Consider the following 19,562-nt stretch of genomic DNA (forward strand, 5'->3'; position numbering starts at 1 on the left):
TTTTTTCAGCTATCATTTGCATTCGACTCACAATCAGCATTCCAATATAGAAGAAGGGAGAAGAAAAAAAATGGGAATTGATTGCGCCAGATATATTCTGGCCGTAACCGCGGTTCTCTACGAATTGACCCAATTATCTGATTCAATTTTGTTCTCAAAAGGGTTTAAATTATCTTGGTTTGCAGAAACTGTTACGAATATGCATTATTCAGATACTGCGATTCGTTTTTCATGTCATTTTCATTTATTTATGAATATTCAACGGAATGTGCGACTCCTTAATGGTGCTACTCGAGCTCTCTCGTCTTAATTCCCTCTAATTATGCACTCCTTGGTAAAAGAACACCTCATATAGTATAATAAGGTCATCTATTAAAATTCCAGCTACTTAATATTTCATCTTACATTCGCATTTCTAATCATAAAAGAAATGAAAGAGGACAAAAACAAATTATTATCATCATATTATACTACAAAGTCTGGCGCTACAGAAGTTTTACCCATAAACCAAAAACCTTGATATTGACCGCAAGAGATCGGACATTTTATGATAATAATCTATCAAATATGCAAAGAACAGAATGCGTAGCTTATAGGTTCTGCTTTCATAACTCCGCAGGCAAACGCACTTTTATTATGGATGAGATTCCTCTAGATCAATTCCTCTATAGTCTACATATGGATTTGCTGCAAGATGGTGCGGCAGATTCAAAGTTATAAATTGTTATCAATTAGTTCTGCTCCAAGAACTACAAATATTATACGTTGTTTAGATGCACCAAAGACTAGTGCATCAGAACTAATAGCTCAACTCCTAGCTCTATTGTGTGGTATACGGACGTTGAAGTATAACTTGTTTTACCAGCGTCGTTGAAAAGTCCGACACTTAAATTGATCGCCTGGTCATAATTTCATACAATATTCTTCCTCATAAAGCATGCCGAACCTCGCAATCTCCTGTAATACCTATTCATACGCGATATATTCATTCGATTTCTTTCCATACCAACGTAGAAAGTGACCGCTTTCAGGGTTGAGCCAGATTTCAGGTCAAAGTCAGTTTTGTGTATATCGTACTCCTTGTAATTGCGGCTGTAAAATTATTTCGCAATGGGCGTGACGATTATATATGAATTTATGGAAAAAAGTGAATGCGGTGCGTTCGTACGCATCAAATTCTTCGGCGCAGGATTCGTAAGAGCAAAGTATCCCGAAGATCTTTTCCTGGTTGAAAGCGTCGGAAATTGGGGCAGATGAAACGCACCTGTATTATATCATAACGACTCAAACTTGAAACACAATCGATGGTAGCTGAGAGCATGCAACCATAAAGCTTTGAAGATGTGATCCAAAGAAATCCGTGCAGATTGATACAAAAGAAAGAGAAATAAAAATCCAAAGGGATACACAATTGGAAAAAACCGTAGCTCCGATGATCATAGTGAAAAAAGAATCGTGGATTCTGAAATCTCGAGTACTGTTTACTCCTGGGGCGCATGAAATCCTCAGGGAAATCTAGGAGAGAAAATTTAAGGGTATATACAATTTAATTATGGAGATTAGGTATATACCGACGGACGTTTTGTATCTGCAAATTCGGAATTGCAAAAGAAGGCTTCAGAATGTTACTACACCATATAATATATTGTGAGCGCCGAATACACGTCGATCATTCACAGCCAACAGAATAGACGTTATTCAGAAGTCAGCCGCGTTTCTTGTATTCAATTTAATTCATCTCACCGGAGGAATTTATGAAAGATATAAAAAAAGAAAAATCGGAAAAGATTCAGATGAACGAATTCGTATTTCTTCCATGTCTGTAAATCTAACTGCGCGCTGTTACCAGCTAGTTTATAACAGACTCCGGAATCTCTCGAATAATTCAAGACTGAAATTTATCCGCTCTTTGAATCAATTGCAAAATAGGTACCTATACTTGGGTATAACTATATCATGAGATCCGTGGCACAAGAACAACGCACACTATCTCATTGGTCCCAGCGGCAGCAAACTGTATAAGTATATGGCACAAGGATAAATCTTTGTCGTTCGCGCACACACCATCTCGTACGTTGAATGACGTGTTTCAGGATGATTTTAGCTTTCCGGTGATTCCAGAGATTTTCCCAACGGGATGCTACCGACCGATATTATAACATTATCGTTACAATGGTACATTCGGTCTCAGATATCAGATTTGTATTTCATGTCAATTACACACGCGTAATATACCGATGCAAGTATGTAAAACCGGAAGCCCCAAATTATCTCACATTATAATCAACACGCAAACTCCCCCAAAGCGATTTTCAGCCAATTAGTTTGATCTGATCTCAGTTTCGCTTGCCTTTTAATAATGTTTAATCGAGGGAGAGATAAGTAGATAGATCGTTATGAATTATTTATTACTCTGCAATGATCGTTTTCAATGGACTAATTCATGCCACGAGATCGCAAACGTATCAAAAACTAGTCGAACCACGTTTTTTTTTGCTCTTCGATTTCACCACAGTTAGAAAAAAAATGAAAAGACGCCTAATCTGCAATCAATATCGCGGTTGACATCGTTACAAATCTAATCATGTGATCGAACCTAATTTCACGCTTTTTATTCAATGACACTATATCCGCGCAATAATAATACATGTAATATTATATATCAGGTATTACACACACCTGCGAGTGGATCATCTTTACGCATCACTTTCTCCTTTCACCTTTCTCTCTTGCGACGTCGCAGTTGTAACTTCCTACGCAACTGATGATCGGATCGCAGATAAATCACGTGACAATACATATTATGCGATTTCCAAACGTGAGGTGAACTTTGACGCTTATAATCTCCAACGAAAGTAATGAACTTCTTCCTGTATTTCGACTTTTTTCAACCAGATTCGATATATCTGTGATACATGTACTGATAGAGAAATGATTTTCGTTTGGCGCATAGTTGAAGTATAAGTGAATAAAATGGAATGGAAGAATGATGGAATAATGTCTCAATACGAGCAGCTGATTATGATATTTATAAGTTAAATATAATCTCGTTATACGCGTAATGTTTTTAAGGGCGTTTTTCCCATGGTAGCTGGTTAACTCTCATGACTTAATTACTTCGAGTCAGCCAGCAGCGCAGACGTCTGTCTAATTAGTGATTAGGTGTACCTCGAGTTAAGTATAATAAGACAGAAACTTATGGGAAAATATCTCACGGAGATTGCGTGTATTACATACATAATATTTCACGAGACGACGGTTTGTTTCCTTCGCGAATTACGTCCGCGATTATGAATTTCTCGTTACGTTTTAACGCGACTATACGACGTGACATGCATGCGGACATAGGGATATGAACGTAAATATAAAACAAATACGCAAATAGCGACGATGTCGGTGTAAAATTTTTTTTGCTTCCTATTTCTAAAAATCAAACAAGCTGAATAAATAAAACAGGTATACACGCTGCACGCACCGCGAGCGATCAGGGGTAATAGATCTCGAAGAATGCTCCTCTGCATGCTGCGCGAAGTCCGGGAGGGAAGAAGAATATCGCGAGCCGTTCGTCCTCCGTAAGTGAAAGTTTTGCCTCCTTAACCGAGGCCATCTTGGTGCATCGCTCGCTCTGACCTATGATGATCATCATCCGCCATGTACGTACGTTGTATACATTTTATAGGCAGAATCGTATCGTCGCATACCGTTCGCTCTCTTAGCAAATACTAACAACTAACGGATCGGTCGCATACCTTACAGATATACATTGGAGATATCATGAAGCAGATGCGCGGCTGCTGCGGCTGCTGTAAATTCCACAGAACCACTGAACTTTGAATATGTCACCGAAAGAATTCGACGGTAACTACTAGCTTGCCTCCAAAAGTCACGAAATCGTCTACATCAGAAGCCAAGCTCATTTTATTTTTATCACTGCTTGTGGTCCACGTATCATTCATAATTCTTATCGAGGTTGGGCTCCGGCATTTAAATATCCGAAACTTCATAGACAAAGGTCATTTAAAGTTCGATCGGGTCGTTATTTATGGTTTTGCAATATTATTTTTGATTTTATTATTTACACATATATTTACGTTCGGCCAATCGAGTAAGATTTCACGTTGCGGTAATAATGTTACTCGCAACTTGAGTTCACGAAGAGGTCAATCTGAAATTTTTCAATACATGTATTGTACAATTAATTAAGTAAATCGTTAATTTTTGGCTAGAGAAAAGTATTATTCCGCGTCTGCATATCGTAGCAAATTATATAACCGTATAAATGTTCTGCTCTGAGCACCTAAGGGCTAAGTATAAAAATACGTACAGCCATTAAAAATCACAATCTCGAGTAATGTACGTGTAGAATGTTCGATTTTTTAATATCGAGTGACACGAGGATACGGAAGTTAAGCTTGATTATAAAAAATGTAACGCAATGTGTTGTTGAAGTGAAAAAAAATTAGTTCCCCGAAGAGTGCGAGTAATTTGAGAAGGTGTACGCCGAATACGTGAACAAATAATTTAGAATGGATTGATGGGTCGAAAGAAATAAGTTCTCATCATATATGGTTATGGTAAAATATTTTATAAGGAGCACGCGCGTTCCCCGAGGCTATGGCTATAGTTATAACATGCAATTACATTAAAAGTTGAGGTCCGCATGGACCATGACACGGAGAATCGAGAATCAGCCTTAGCTCCGGAGGATGAGATGTTCACGATTGTGATTCCAAATCGAGATATCGGATAAAGAATTTTAATAACCTTAACCACGAAGAAAAGGTAGACAAAGAGCGAGAGTCAGGTCTTATTGGTATAATATCATCTCGTAGTAAATTTATGTTTGAAAATCGAAACCTCGCGTTTGTCTCGCTCGCTCTTGTATATGTGTATACCGTAAGAATCTCAGGAAAGTGAACAACATAGGGAACGCATGAGCGCGAGAGAGAGCTTATGGAAGTTCCGTGAGTGCGAGACAGACAGACTGCCTGCCCCTCCGTTGCCTTCGAGTCCCCACTCCGCCAAATTGTAAACAGACCATCGCTAGAGCTGTGATCTAAGTAAGCGCGTTCGGGTTGAGAGTGTTTTTCTCTCACAATTGATAAAACAAAAACCATTAGCATAAATATGATTGACTTTGTTCCTTTGAATATTAAAAAATTTTAAAAAAAGTTCCCAATTCAAAATGAAGGTTTTCTCATGAAAATACAATTTATTTTTTGTTAATGTAAATGTATTTAAATCTTTAATGATTCTAATTACAATTATTAATACTTATTATTCTTGATATCACAGACTTTTTTTTATTGATTTTCTTTAAAAAGGCTATCACAGCTCTAGCGATAGTCTGTTTACAATTTGGCGGAGTGGGGACTCAAAGGCAACGGAGGGGCAGGCAGTCTGTCTGTCTCGCACTCACGGAACTTCCATAAGCTCTCTCTCGCGCTCATGAGTTCCCTATGTTGTTCACTTTCCTGAGATTCTTACGGTATATATTTATAATACGAACTGCTACCGCCGTGTATATACCGAAGGCAGACCCAACTATAAGTTTGCTTTCACTTTCCCACGTGGGTCCCAACCGTTGCTGTCCTACAGGATGAAAAGGAACATCTCCGTAAACTATGCGAGAATCATCCACCGACACTATACGGTAATTTTAATACATCATCCGATATCCACAAGTTGACGTGTTTCAAGATTAACGTGAGGGAACATCCACGTTATGCGTCACTCATCTCGTATCCTAGGAATGAAATATCCCATTAATGAATATCATATCGGGCCTACTATGCCGTGATAATTATCACGCACCACAGGGCACATCTATTTACATACGAAGTATCGTTTCTAGAGATCTCTCTAAAGCACCTGTGTACCGTGTATAAAATGTCTGCCTATTAATAACAGATCATCTATCAATGGAGCAGCGAGACGGAGTATATTGAAATAATTTCGTTGGTGCTTTTTCTCATTTTCACCGCAGCTAATCACTTTTCTCGGATTATAAGTACATATATTATGAGACTTGAAAATTGGTTCGCTGAAATCGAGACGCGTTATTTATTCAGAAATCATATATATTATTGCGGTTTTACCAGACAATAGCAGAAGTAAAGGTTTGCAGCGGCATTAGGTACGGTGGACATGTAAATCGTGCTGGAATTTATAAGCTTGCAGCTGTTGATCCAATTAACAGAGCTCGTGTGTCGCAAACGCAAGAAAATTTGTTTAGAAATTTTACTCCATTGAAATGTGTGCAAGGAGTATATAAAACACTTACAGGCTTAACTTAATTCCGAGTTTAATTCGTATTACTTATGGTTTGCGATTATCTGAAATTCTGAACGCAGCAGCTTCGAATGTTGGAATTTTATTCCTGAATCTTGAAACAATAAAACAATGGTGTGTATACGTACAATGAGGTCGGAGCAACTCGACTACTGGTAACTCGATTCATACTTTCGCACAAAGTAAAACTTAACGATCGAATTACAATAGAATTCAAGTAGGGGAATTGCGAATCGGCGAAAAAAAAAAAAAGAGAAAAAAACTATTTCGAATATAAGTTTATTAGCGATATATTTCAAGGCTGAACTAACTAACTAACTATCTGTGCAACACACAAATATGATAGGTATATAATACACGTTGGCGAAGAAACGCGTTCGTCTGTCTAGCGGAAGACCAAAGAGAATACATCTTGTAATTTTACAACTGTGTGCGTATTGTTTCATGCAGGTAAAGAATATACGTATTATATACCTCTACGTAGGTACCACAAACTACATATTTCACTCGCATACGCTTAGCACCTTTTTGCATCCGCTTAGGTAACATCCCTGCTGCTCTTACAAGTTGAACAAGACCAACTGACACAACATCGTATGTATCCTACACCGCTCGCTTTTCCTCTCAATCTAGGCGTACAACTATCCCTCTAGATATGCTCCTTTTACACCATCTGTCGTTCTTATTGGAGCGATCTGAAACGGGTTCAACATTTGCCGATAATTACTGCACATACCTATCAGAAGCCGTACGCGCGTGTAACCATGTTGTCACTTTTGAAAGGTACGTGTATAATTTTATACTCTCTGACAGAGAAACTGAAAGTAAAAGAAAAATTATATGTTAGTACATCCATTTAGCGTATAATATTGAAAAGATGTTACTAAAAGTTTCAGTTTCGTTGGTATACGTTACCCATACCTACAAAAGAAATAAAAACAACAGACGAAAATTACGTAAATGAACATTTCAATCGAGGAGAAAATCGTTTGTATTATTTTTTACATCTAATAATGGCGCTGGTTTTATATGTACAAGCCATATAACACGGGGTTAAGCAACGCGTGAGAAATTAAAACGGTTATTATTATATCTACGTACATATACTGCTGCTGCTGCTGCTGCTGCTGCTGCTGAGTACGGAAAATATTGTACAGCAGAATCTTCCGTAACATACATAATACGAAATTACAGAATGTGTAGTCGTAATGATTATTATGGTATAATAATAGTACTTACTCTACATGTATATGTGACGTGGAAAGATGAAATTAGAGTAAATGCATAAACTTTACAAATTAGATATCTCACCCATTTATTACTCTACCCACTGCATCACGTCCATCAATAATATAGTTTAGCCGCGGAAGAGCCACACTCCGGTGTTACGTATGTCCCAAGTCTGAAGCTTCGAGAGACAAGAAGAGACTCCTCGTCGAGTCGAAGACAACTTTCGCCCTCCAAGGCTGAGAAGATTCCTTCTGTGTAGCCTCATCGCGATACAAGATGATGCACGGATTTATGCATGCCTTCGCTTACCCAGCCTACTTTTTCCACATGCAGTATTAATTAAAATTAACGATTAGATGAATTATATACATTTACAGATATTCAATTCATCGTCCATCGATCGTTATCGATTCGTTTTTCAACAAACTGAAGTATTCGAATATACATGTATGCGTTAATACTTTTTGAGACATCCGGGAATATTGCGTAGCCTTGAAGCTTTATTTTTTCCCGTCATTTGGTCGTTGTCTGCAACTTCCCCTCCCCCGAAACAAAAATAAACTAAAATAAGATAACGACGTTGAAAAAATGAGAGATGTCTAACAAGTTAATTCTCTTCTCCTTGTACGAGATCCTGAATCGGCCAGTTCTCACCATCGCCATCACGACTACGACCTTGATCCCACAGGTAAAAAGATGAGTCCGAATTATTTGCCAAAGTGGTATAAATAATCCGATCCTCCATTAAGGTTTGTAATATATTTATCTCACGATGTGAATTTAACCGTTTTATACGACTGATGCTGAGCTGGCTTACGATGATCGTGACTTGAATATAGCAATTCTCGTTCAATATTTTCCTTGGCCTTTAGCGTGGCGATGATGTTCTCACCTACGGAAAAGGAATATAATTTCTCGTAATAACTCAAATAAAACTAATAAAAGAAATCTAATAAAAAAGAGTATCGTTTTTATTAACTCCTTTCAAAATGTCAAGTCCTAATCACTTGAGAATTGTAAAAAAAAAAAAACAAATGTCTTTTTATTTTTTCAATCCCATATAACAGAACACGCTGAGAGAAACTTTTTTAACACCTGCTTTGCAGCTCCGAAGCTTGGTCTTAAATCCAAATACAATACTCAAACATACTGATTCTTAAATTCATATTTCATGAATCACAAGTTGACAAAATTTCTTCTTTTTTTTTTTCAAACGCGATGCTGGTTTCTCGTATGACCTAACAAGATGAGAATTTCATTGATTTTCTTACGTAACTTATAAGATTATACCTATACCTTATTTCTACGAAATTTTATTCAACACACGCCCTGCCGTTTCGTACGCAACTAGCAAGATAACGACGAATAATAAACTTTAAGGTACGCCGACGCAGTTACCCGAATGTGTTTCGTAGCTGCAGGTGCGACTTGATGTAAAAAAATCGTTAAATACTAATGGAAATTGAAAGAATTAATTGAAACGATTTTATTAAGCACGCAATAACAAAAGGACATGCACGTAAAAATAAACTGAAAGGTGCGTTGAGAAAAAAGAAACTCCGCGCATTCATCGACGATGACGATGAGTCGAAAATACACGTTATGCTACCGATATCGATGAGTAACTCGCTGAATTTTTCGCTCAATAATTATAATCTAAATGACATAAACTCGCGAATAAAAACAGTAAATGGCGAACACAAGTTTTCCAAGTTCGTTGTAGGATCAAGGAAATCCTGCGATCCCCTAAAACCTGATTCTGATTCATCCGACACAAAATTGTTGACGCTCGATAAAAAATAATTTCCGAGCGTTATCAAAATAGTATCCGATCCACCGTATCCAAAATAGCGTGAATCCATTATCTCATAAAATAAAATCGTTCTTCTACGGAGAATAAATTTCCAGTTGTGTTATACTTTTTTTATACAGGTAATTATTTTGATCGATCGGCTATGGTGGTCGTGGAAGCCGCTGTGTCTTTGGATCCCTTTCTCGAGTCGGTCAACGCGACTCTCGGAGGAATAAATGACGTAATCGAGAGTTACGTCTGCATCGTCTCGACCCCACAGCTGAATACGAAATCCCTTCTCTCATCGGATACTCGTGTGGATGGGACAGGATGCTTCTTCAGGGGATCCAGTTGACGGGGTCAGTCGCTTCAGTTGCATCCCTGAGTCACATACGAACAGTCGACGAAATTCTATCCGAGAGTGAAGTACGCGAAACGATTTTTTTTTATTCAAGTCCGTGCCCCGGTGCAGGAGATTTCAACGCGCGAACAGAACGTTACTAACTATCAAACGAAAAAGAGAATTTAAAGTTTGACAGAAAAAAATGGCTGATCAACGAATTTTATCAATTTTATATGGTTCGTAGACTATTTAATGGTGCAAATATCACCTTTATATTTTTACTCGCGGGATTGAATATTTATTCTTTGCGTAATATAACTGTCACTTTCATTTTCCACTTTGGCAATATTGGAATTTCATACCAGAGTGTGTAATGGTACATCGTACGCGTCCAAGCACGTAATAGTTTAATAACCGGTTATCAGGATAATAATTTACTGAAAATTAGTGGCGTATTAAAAATGGATTAGTGTCATTCGACGGCCAGCCTTTTGGTGCTTTAAGCGTAGAATTTTGATGAGGGTAAATACATAATTACGGTAAATACGTGTGTGTTACATACGTTCCTCTTGAAGTGCAATGCGAGGCGCGGTTTTAGGTAAATATTTGTTACGCGAAAGCCGGTTGCGTGAATATATCACCCATTATGCAGATTCACATTAGAAAGGCTTATCTACATCCTTTGGATCTCGAATCTTCAGCACTGCGCGTGTACAGACCCTATACGAACACCGATGCAAACTGCATATCTAAATAGAGCTATTAGATGCTCATACGGTCTTGCTTCGTATTTTTTTTCAATTATTGTAAACTATTCTAGGCGATCAATTTTCTCTAACAACCATATCGTGCTATAATTACATTCTTTAACGCTCAAAGATCGGCAAATAATGAACCACTTTAAACGCTCACTAAGCAATAATTTCTACTTTTCCTCTCCGTCAACTTTCAGTTGGGATTCTTTGGGGATGCGTTTTGGGACTTCAGAGACCAGCGCCGAGATATTCTCAGCAATTAATGCCAGACACCTCGTTTACTTGCCAACACAAAATCGTAGGTAGTTATTACGCAGATCCCGAAACTGATTGCCAACTTTTCCACGTCTGCGTCTCGGTCGCTGGAAGCATCCAGGATTACCGGTAATTAATTTAATTTTTATTTGGCATGGTGACAGTGAATGATAATTATATATGTATATTCATATTTCGTAATTCGTATTTACAGATTCTTGTGTCCTAACGACACAGCTTTTGACCAGGAAAGTCAAACCTGCGCGGATTGGTACGACGTAGACTGCGAGGCAGCGACTTTGTACTACGCAAGCGATAATTTCGATCTTTATAGGCTTGGATCAGGCCTAGAATCTCTGCATTATGATAGCGTGCGGAACGACGTTGAGCCCCTGGATCATCTGCAGCGTAGCGAATCAAGCGACCCAGTTAGATCTTCTATCAATAATTTGAACAGAGCAGCAGCAGCTAATCCAAACGATAACAACAATAATCGGGATATATTGAGGGGTAGCAGCAGCAGCAATTTCTACAACAACCGCAATAACGGCAAAGAAGACGATTATGATAACGATAAAGTGTACAGGGAAGGGTCGGCCGTCGAGTCAAAAAGGAAGCAAGGCGTGAGAAAAGTCGCCCGGAAACAGCAATACAATAATAACAACAACAACCTTGTTCCAACAACGGTCAGTCCGGCTCCAACTTACGACAATCAGAATAGAAATAATTATCAGAACAATGCGGGTAACTACCAGAACGGTAACAACTTCAATCAGAGGCAAAGGACTAGTACATTAGTCCCGTCCTCATCCGCTCGCCCCTACGAAGAACCGCAAGAAAATAATTTCGGCAGGATAAATAACAATAACCAGAACAATAATCATCAAAGAAACAGCAACAATAACGCACCGTCAACTTTCAGACCTACAACTACGAATTCTTACCAAGAAAATACCTACACCAACCAGCAAAAGAACTACAACAATTTCAATAGCAACAAATTCACCACTAATCAACAGCAGAACTACGGAAGCACAAACTTCGATCAAACTCCAGCCATCGGCACAACCCTCAGACCATCGGAATACAACACAAACGTTAACAACAAGAAGAAGATCACGGAACAACAGCCTTTTACCAAACAATACAACAATAATCAGTACAATCAGTACACCGCACAGTCGACCACCCCCAGGGCCACCACGAGCTTCCAGTCGACGGATTTCACCGCTTACCAGCAAAAAAATTATAACAATATTCAAAGGACAACCAACGCTGGTTCTACTTATCAAACAACCACATCTGCATCCACGTTCTATGACGATTATGCTACAGCAGGAAGAACCAGTGACACCCAAACTACCAACAAAGCTTATACCACCAGACAACAGGAATTTACCCAAACTACACCGAGATTTACTAATAACTATGCTGGAAGTAGCTACATCCCAACTACTTATAGTCCGGTGACCAAAAAACCAATCAGCGCAAATAACAATAACAATAGAGACAACGATCAGTACACCGGGCAATATGATACAGCAAGAACAACTAACGGTGGTCAATATCGTGCGGAGAAATCTGCTACAGCTGAAATCTATAGGAATACCCAGGTGTACGATACCGCGAGAACCAATGCGAATAATAACAATAATAATGGACAATACCCAAAAAAAGCTACGCAATATAATAACTACAATACGGAATCAAACTTCGATGGAACTACCAAGAGCTTTGATAACTTTGATCTGACGAGGGCAGCTTCGGTCGCAGGATTCAGCCCTGCTAGTGTGAACAAGCTAGCTGAAAGCCCCGTTACATTGAGATCAACCACCCCTTTTGCGAGGTAAGAATACCAAACATCACGTGCGCGCTTGAAAATATATCAGACAACGATAATTGACTGATTAATATTTTTTATTTTCCAGAAGAACGGTTTACAGCAGTCCAAATACCCAGAGGCCCAATTCGGCGGCAACCGATTTCGAATCACAAACGACGCCAAATTCGAGAACGGGAAGTTATGTGAGCGCGACTCCGAGGCCGTTCACTTCGACGCCGAGATCTGTACAGAACTCGGTACCCACAACAACAGTTACTCCCAAGACGGGGAAAAAGAATGATTACGATTACGCGTATTATGACAACGCCGGCACGCTGGAATATGATGGTTTAGATCTCGAACAGGTCACGGGCTCTAGGGATTCCGCAAAACTTTCTAGAAATTGATGCGGTTTAAGTGAAGGGGGCAAAAGCTTTGTTTCTAAAAAGGCGTCGTGTACTTTTTTATCAATGCTGCAGTTTATCAATCCATACGTATCAGTTTATATAGGTACGTATGTGGTATTGTTATTCACGTGGAACGAATGATTGTATGCAATTATTTTTTTTAGGTCTAGATTTTTATCAATCGATCAGTAAAGTTTGATCCAATCTACGATCCGCTAATTTTTATACAGTATAAATATAGATTTAAGATGTGTTTTTGTTAGGCACTTACTCTTCGATCGCATATTGTCCCGCGCAATCGATTTAAAGAATAACGTAAATCTTGTTCAGCAGTATTTTAGTATTTTAGTACCTAATCAAACTATCCTGACAAACAAACAGAAAATTTTTCATATATATTCGTTTGTAAATAGGTTGCTCATGCTACCGGGTGTACATATTTTATGTATTTTAATAAAAAGAAAGAAATAAATACTGTCCAAAACTTCGTGTATTGACCGATCTCTTATGGATTAAAACATTTTATGATCAAGGTACATGAATATAATATTATTCCAGAATAATTTCATGAAGTATCAAATAGGTCTTAAGTTATTACGGAATCCACCGTAACTTCCATGATATGTAAGTTCCGAGACCGAACCCAAAGAAGTGTATCGGTTGCGATCGAAACTCCTATAAAAAATAAAATAGAGGGGTACATTCACAAAATTTTCCAATGTTATAGATCAATCTATTAAGAAATCAAATTTTAGACTCCACCTCATCTTTCACCACAGCCAATACTTTTCGGTAAAGTTAGGAAACCTTTCAGGATATTTACGTGTCAATTCATTCTCATATTTCACTTGGAACCCTTTGACTTTCAGAAGCTGCATGATGAATGCAATTGTTTAATTTCTTTTTCATTTATTATGAATGCACTGCGCTTTCATAGTTTGAACCTGCAGCTCTAGATCTGCTACCTGAAAAATGGAATATGTGAAAGAAACAGAATTGAATTTCGTGCATTCGTACCATCTGACCTCTTTTTCCAGCAGCGCATTATGGCGAAGCATATTTTCGTAGCTAGCTTTCATTTGTAAGGCTTTTTCGTGCTGTTTCATGAGTTTTTTCATTTGACGAGACTTAGTGACTTTCTTAAGCTTGCTGCATACATCACACTGCCTAATTATGCGGCCAGTCCGCCTATTTCTTTTTTCAAGGAGCCACCCAGCACATTCTGGTATTCTGTAACATATCAATGAATTGCCGAACTCGATTGCCGAAAAGTGCCAAAATTCGAAATCAAATTTGAATGAGTGACTATTAACCTCTCTCCATTGCCAGTTGATTCACAAAGAAACATCATCGCTACAGATACTAATACTTGTTCAACTTCAATGGCAAAGTCAATTTTCTCTAATTCTGGCACCGACACCACTTGATCTCCCATAAAAATCTGTACATGGATTTCGTATGCAGTTATTGCCTGTAAAAATATCTCTAACAAATGCTTTCGATATATCTTGATAACTAACTCACTTGGAGCTTCATATCTGGAGAAATAACAACACGTCTATCAATGCCTGATAAATCCTTTTTCCAGAGCATCCACATCACATTACCATATGCCATACATGATACCCAATGTACAGATGGACAGCGAAAGGATGTCAACTTGCTCACTATAATCTCATATTGTGTGTTGTTCGTATCCTTGGTTAGACTTCCATCAGTCGGAAGTGTTGTGATATCTTCTGAATCCGAACTACCTGAATCAAAATCTTCAGGTATGTAACGAATCCCTGTAGGCACATCTTGGCTAGTGGATGGTGAGTCTAATCTCAAATGCCCATTCGATGGAATAATTTGACTCCGGTTTGACTCACTAGCTTTATGCGTTTGTGGGAGCAATGTTTGGACAGATAATTCCCTCTTCAATATCAAATTTTTTATCCGAGGTGTGATTCTTTGCCTAAGTGGGTTTACTTGCCGACTTTGGGAAGTCTTTTTTTTTATGCTGAGGTCTTCCATTCTCACATGATTCTCTAAGAGCCTTTTTGTGCCAATAGTTATATTTTGAATTGTGTCTCCTCTTTCTTTTTCAGAAGGCTGATCAATGATTGCCGTTGGAACAGATTGGTTTCCCATAATTCTTCTTTTTTCAGCAGTGACATTGTCATTTTGAATGATGGAAACAGCAGTGTCTTGAATCTCTATGCCCTGCCCTTTCAATGTCTGACCATTTCTACCTGGTATTAATCCCACATGAGTTTTCTCGATAAGTGCTCCATTCAAATTCGAATGCAAAACCTTATCATATTTCTCTACATCATTGGCAATGATGTTTATATTGCGCTTAACCCCTGGCACCGGGCTCATCATTTTGACCTGTAGTTAACAAAAGTTCGTTACGTGAAAAGGGTGTCAATATTGAGTGAGAATTAGCAGCTTTATAATATTAAAATATTACTCACGTTATGAACAGTAACAGCACAGAATCGGGACTAGTAGAACGCAACAGTCATTTTATCACTTGATACCAAACGGGACATCCTAGCTAATGGTTATAACTACAAAATTTCAAAGTACGAATCCTGAGCATCGAGTATAAGTAATAAAAGATGAAAATGAAGTTTCATAACAAAAACAAACAATTTCAATGGGTCACACGTGTGGGCAAAATGCAAGCTTGACTTCACCGTTGACTGACAACTTAACCTAATGATGAAGATGTCAAGATCTGAAACCAAATCCTATGAGTGACGATTGGACGCCAGGTGCCGTGTTACTTCAAAAAATGACAGACTGTCTGCGAGAACCTGCTTTATTTGTGGGAGAAATTCATGATGAATTTGACTTATTAGTGCCTCCAGCATCTGGAGAGGAATACATCAAACGTGTAGTGTTCGTATTATTGTTGATACATTCCACGCAACAAATATATAGATATATAAATCTTTGACAAAATTACAGGCTAGAAGCACAGCAGTGCGATGATGTAGTAGTAGCAGAAATTTCAAACACACGCTTGAAGCCTCCTGTTGCAGCAGTTCACCCTGTGAGTAAAATATTCTAGAAAATGTGCGAAAAACAATGCCATTATGTCAAATGTAAATGGTGGTGATAAATATTTCTCGCATGACTCAAAAATTTATGTAGTTAGCAGGATGTGTGGAGGCTCCATCAACTGTGACTCCGTCTCTAGACTGGCAACAGTGTCAGTTGGCCGACTTTTCTTCACTAAGATTAGACATTGCTCAGATCAAAAATGAAATTTTGAATTCAAAGCAACTTCGTCAATCACTAAATGCACATTTGGTCAGTTGCATTGATTCATCTACACTCAAATCATGTCTGAAATAGTTACAGCAAATTCTTAATATCCACAGCCAGGTACAGAGGACCAAGAAGGTTGGCTACATTATTGTCTGAATAATCAACGACCGCTGCTGAGTTTAATATTGTCTATGAACCAGCCTTTAGTTGAACAAGGCATAGAATTGTTAATAGAAACCATAGAGGAGAAGGGATCAATTGGGCAAGAGCATGGGGAATGGACTTACAGCTTGCTTGCTGCTCTTGAGTTGCCTTTGAACCCTGAGACTTGTTCGAGTTTACGCTCACTTGCTAGAGCATGCTCAGTCATTCGAGCCAAGACGGTAAATAATTGATGAAAAAACTTATTGTAAATATTGAATGGTAAAGGTATTGAAATGTACTCAGGCGGAAGACAACGCGCAAGAAATCGCAGCCACAAATCTGTTTATCTGTCTGGTCGCAAGATATTTTCGACAAATGGATTTGGCGGATCCTTGATACACAATGGTCTCCTATGCAGATAAAAAAATTTTCTCATATTTGTAACGTAATCATAGAATAAATTTACGATTTTAACATAACAAGTTTTATTTCTTCACTAAACAGAAAAGACAATTGAAATTCATGTTTTAATTGATCACCAGGCCACATCACGAGAATTCTAGTTTCAACATTATATTTTCTAATTCATCAACTTACTTCATGAAATATTAGGTAATCTTCATTTGTAACTTTTTCAAATAGTGATAAAAAAAATCAAATCACTGATGTACAAAGGAATAGCTCACAAATGCGTACCATGGTAACGGTCCTATCATATTTGAATGAAAAAGCGTTGGTTGACATGAGTTTTATTGAAAATCAATAACCACCATTTCTTTGTTGCTTTTGTTTCATACGAGGTTGAATCAATTAGTGTGTCAAGCTATGTTTTCTTGATCCTGAATCAACGCTGTAGCTAATCTCTCTAAGTCATCGTAACTTAAGCTATCTACTTTTTTTTTCAAGTCTTTCATGAACTCATTAACTATTGATTGGGTTTCTGACTCAGTATAATAAAGCCTCAGAACCCTTGCCATCTCACTCCTGAATAACTGGATTCCTGCATCTGTCTGTGAAGTTCTCTCCTCATTTTGATGCTTTTTTATGAACAGGTTTAATTTGCTACCCTCTTTTATCGTTGGGTAAAAGCTGAGGAGTTTGTCGTCTGAAAAAATTCATTTAAAGCCATTGAACATAACTGATAATATAAAAATATTAAATTCCTAAATTATAACTGACTGATAACATTCAATGAGAAAGAAGAATGTTGAAATATTTGTAAAGCATATGAGTGTTTGCAATCCACACCTGCAAGGGGTTTTCCTGTGTGCATCAATTTCTGATTTGGAACAGCAACACCTAAAGATTCGCTAACTCTACGTTTCAATTCTAGTACCGTATCTGTTGGCATTATCTGAAAAAATAAATAGGCTGAATAAATGAAGGAATAGAGAATTCATTGTCGTGAGAACTAATTTATAGTAATACATTGTTGCGATGGAAATAATTTTGACTTATAAACTGATGCATATGAGGGCAAGACACTTACGTCAATGACGCACTCTCTGTCCTGAAGTATTTTCACAACGATTTTCATCTTGAACGACTTGAAGCAACACGTCGATATCAGAAATTTTTCAACACCTACTCATATTCACGTTGATATCCAAAAGAATTTGAGAATAAATCAACGATGAAAACACGATACTCTTTGCCTAGGTTAGAATTGTCAACGCGACTTCTCGCTCAATCATACATCTGACGACTTTGGAACGCTTTGGATTGGCACAGAATTATCAACTCGGTAGATGGCGGGGCAATAGCAGAGATTGTACGAAAGGGATTGAATAGTATCCACAAAAACAATAATAGGGCACAAACTTCGCGCCCTTCGCGCCAAAAAGTCAGAACGTGGGTCGTAGTTAAAAAGAACTATTAATTTCCTTGATTATTCCGTTTGACGACTTGTGCTCGGGCAAATTTAATCATGAGTGATATAGAGGAAAAAGTTGACGCTGCTGTCTGTCAAGTGGAAAAACAAAACGAAAAAGAATCGATGAACGGTGTTGAGCAGATCAATTCAAAGACAGATCTGACACCGTATTTTGTAAATACTGATCATAGCATCAACAAAGTACACATTTCAAAAGTGAGCACAACTATTTTTTTAACCAGTGAACCTAGTCATTGATATTAGCAACCTTTAATGTGAATGTATTTTGCAGGTACCAGAAATTTGTAAAACCGAACCATGTCAATTAGGAGTAGATGAAGCTGGCCGAGGCCCAGTGCTAGGTCCAATGGTATATGGAATTTCTTATGCCCCTTTGAGCAACAAGCAGTTGCTTATAGATTTGGGATGTGCAGACTCAAAGAGCTTGACAGAAGAACAGAGAGATGCAATCTTTGATGAGATATGTAAAAATTCTGTAAAAATGGGTTGGGCCGTAGAAGTGATATCTCCAAATGTGATATCAAATAGCATGTATCGACGCAGCAAAGTATCCCTGAACGAAGTTTCCATGAACTCGGCAATAGCCTTAATTAAGAAAACTATAGAGGCAGGAGTAAATCTGGCTGAAGTTTATGTAGATACTGTTGGAAAACCTGAAAAATATCAGGCAATGTTGAAAGGAATATTTCCAGACCTCAAAATAGTCGTTGCTAAAAAGGCTGACTCTACCTATCCCATCGTCAGTGCTGCTAGTATCTGTGCCAAAGTATCCAGAGACCACGCATTGAGAGCCTGGCAGTTTAGGGAAGGAGATAATGAAAGCGAGTATGGCAGCGGGTACCCAAACGATCCAGTGACCAAAACGTGGCTGGCATCAAACATTGATCAAATATTTGGTTTCCCACAAATTGTCAGATTCAGTTGGTCCACCGCTGAAAAAATCCTGGAAACGAATGCCATACCTGTTGAGTGGGAAGAAATCGAGGAAGAGGAAGAGCCAAGTACTCAGAAAATATCGAGATTTTTTAGTAAAATAAATTCAAAGAATGAAGTAAAAAGGAAGAAGCACAAGTTTTTTGTTGATCGGTGTCTGTCCAACGCGAGCAGCTTGTGATGATTGTATTATATATTACAGCAATGCAATAAGTAAAAGTTTGACTGGTGGTAATCACACCTCGGTGAACCTCTTTGGTTACATTGAAACTGTACAAAGTTTGCAGGATCATATCTGGATAATCGTCAGGACATGGACAGGATATTAAAGATCTGGTTATTTGTTGAGATTTTCCTGGGATAGTCTTCCCTTTTTTACCTTGTACCTTGATCATAATTGTTATTGTCGACGAATAAATAATTTTTTCAACAAAC

General features: G+C 38.1%; 5 protein-coding genes and 1 long non-coding RNA gene across 11 annotated transcripts; 3 read left to right on the forward strand and 3 right to left on the reverse strand.

The window, feature by feature from the left end:
- Nucleotides 1-6,565: 6,565 nt before the first annotated feature.
- Nucleotides 6,566-9,395, reverse strand: LOC125499726. The gene is made up of 2 exons (XR_007276708.1): nt 7,603-9,395; nt 6,566-7,109 (listed from the first exon to the last, which is right to left on the reverse strand). It is a non-coding gene; the product is annotated as an uncharacterized LOC125499726 (long non-coding RNA).
- A 139-nt stretch (nt 9,396-9,534) lies between these two features.
- Nucleotides 9,535-13,382, forward strand: LOC105683789 (GATA zinc finger domain-containing protein 14). 3 transcript variants are annotated; one of them, XM_048648904.1, is made up of 4 exons: nt 9,535-9,672; nt 10,609-10,795; nt 10,881-12,512; nt 12,595-13,382. In XM_048648904.1, the coding sequence occupies exons 2-4, from the start codon at nt 10,674-10,676 to the stop codon at nt 12,893-12,895; spliced, it is 2,055 nt and encodes a 684-aa protein (XP_048504861.1). In that variant the 5' UTR covers nt 9,535-9,672; nt 10,609-10,673; the 3' UTR covers nt 12,896-13,382. The 3 variants fall into 3 exon arrangements, with proteins under 3 accessions (XP_048504861.1, XP_012252107.2, XP_048504860.1); XM_012396684.3 differs by lacking the exon at nt 9,535-9,672 and adding an exon at nt 9,679-9,892; XM_048648903.1 differs by lacking the exon at nt 9,535-9,672 and adding an exon at nt 10,221-10,254.
- LOC105683790 lies at nt 13,368-15,496 on the reverse strand. Of its 2 annotated transcripts, none has more exons than XM_012396686.3 (6): nt 15,355-15,496; nt 14,420-15,268; nt 14,209-14,336; nt 13,921-14,125; nt 13,658-13,860; nt 13,368-13,570 (listed from the first exon to the last, which is right to left on the reverse strand). In XM_012396686.3, the coding sequence occupies exons 2-5, from the start codon at nt 15,260-15,262 to the stop codon at nt 13,801-13,803; spliced, it is 1,236 nt and encodes a 411-aa protein (XP_012252109.2). In that variant the 5' UTR covers nt 15,263-15,268; nt 15,355-15,496; the 3' UTR covers nt 13,368-13,570; nt 13,658-13,800. The 2 variants fall into 2 exon arrangements, with proteins under 2 accessions (XP_012252109.2, XP_048504862.1); XM_048648905.1 differs by having other exon boundaries at nt 14,209-14,366.
- A 102-nt stretch (nt 15,497-15,598) lies between these two features.
- On the forward strand, nt 15,599-16,768 carry LOC105683792 (gem-associated protein 2-like). 3 transcript variants are annotated; one of them, XM_048648907.1, is made up of 5 exons: nt 15,599-15,784; nt 15,854-15,938; nt 16,040-16,198; nt 16,270-16,539; nt 16,586-16,768. In XM_048648907.1, exons 1-5 carry the CDS (start codon nt 15,636-15,638, stop codon nt 16,694-16,696), a joined length of 774 nt encoding a protein of 257 aa, XP_048504864.1. In that variant the 5' UTR covers nt 15,599-15,635; the 3' UTR covers nt 16,697-16,768. The 3 variants fall into 3 exon arrangements, with proteins under 3 accessions (XP_048504864.1, XP_012252112.1, XP_048504865.1); XM_012396689.3 differs by having other exon boundaries at nt 16,604-16,768; XM_048648908.1 differs by lacking the exon at nt 16,040-16,198.
- On the reverse strand, nt 16,762-18,033 carry LOC105683794 (ubiquitin-like protein 4A). The gene is made up of 3 exons (XM_012396690.3): nt 17,790-18,033; nt 17,549-17,654; nt 16,762-17,405 (listed from the first exon to the last, which is right to left on the reverse strand). Exons 1-3 carry the CDS (start codon nt 17,835-17,837, stop codon nt 17,119-17,121), a joined length of 441 nt encoding a protein of 146 aa, XP_012252113.2. The 5' UTR covers nt 17,838-18,033; the 3' UTR covers nt 16,762-17,118.
- Nucleotides 18,034-18,062: 29 nt separating this feature from the next.
- On the forward strand, nt 18,063-19,557 carry LOC105683791 (ribonuclease H2 subunit A). The gene is made up of 2 exons (XM_012396688.3): nt 18,063-18,389; nt 18,466-19,557. The coding sequence occupies exons 1-2, from the start codon at nt 18,228-18,230 to the stop codon at nt 19,306-19,308; spliced, it is 1,005 nt and encodes a 334-aa protein (XP_012252111.2). The 5' UTR covers nt 18,063-18,227; the 3' UTR covers nt 19,309-19,557.
- The last annotated feature ends 5 nt before the right edge of the window (nt 19,558-19,562 follow it).

Source organism: Athalia rosae, chromosome 1 (assembly GCF_917208135.1).
Source record: "Athalia rosae chromosome 1, iyAthRosa1.1, whole genome shotgun sequence".
Taxonomy (NCBI): Eukaryota; Metazoa; Arthropoda; class Insecta; order Hymenoptera; family Athaliidae; genus Athalia; species Athalia rosae.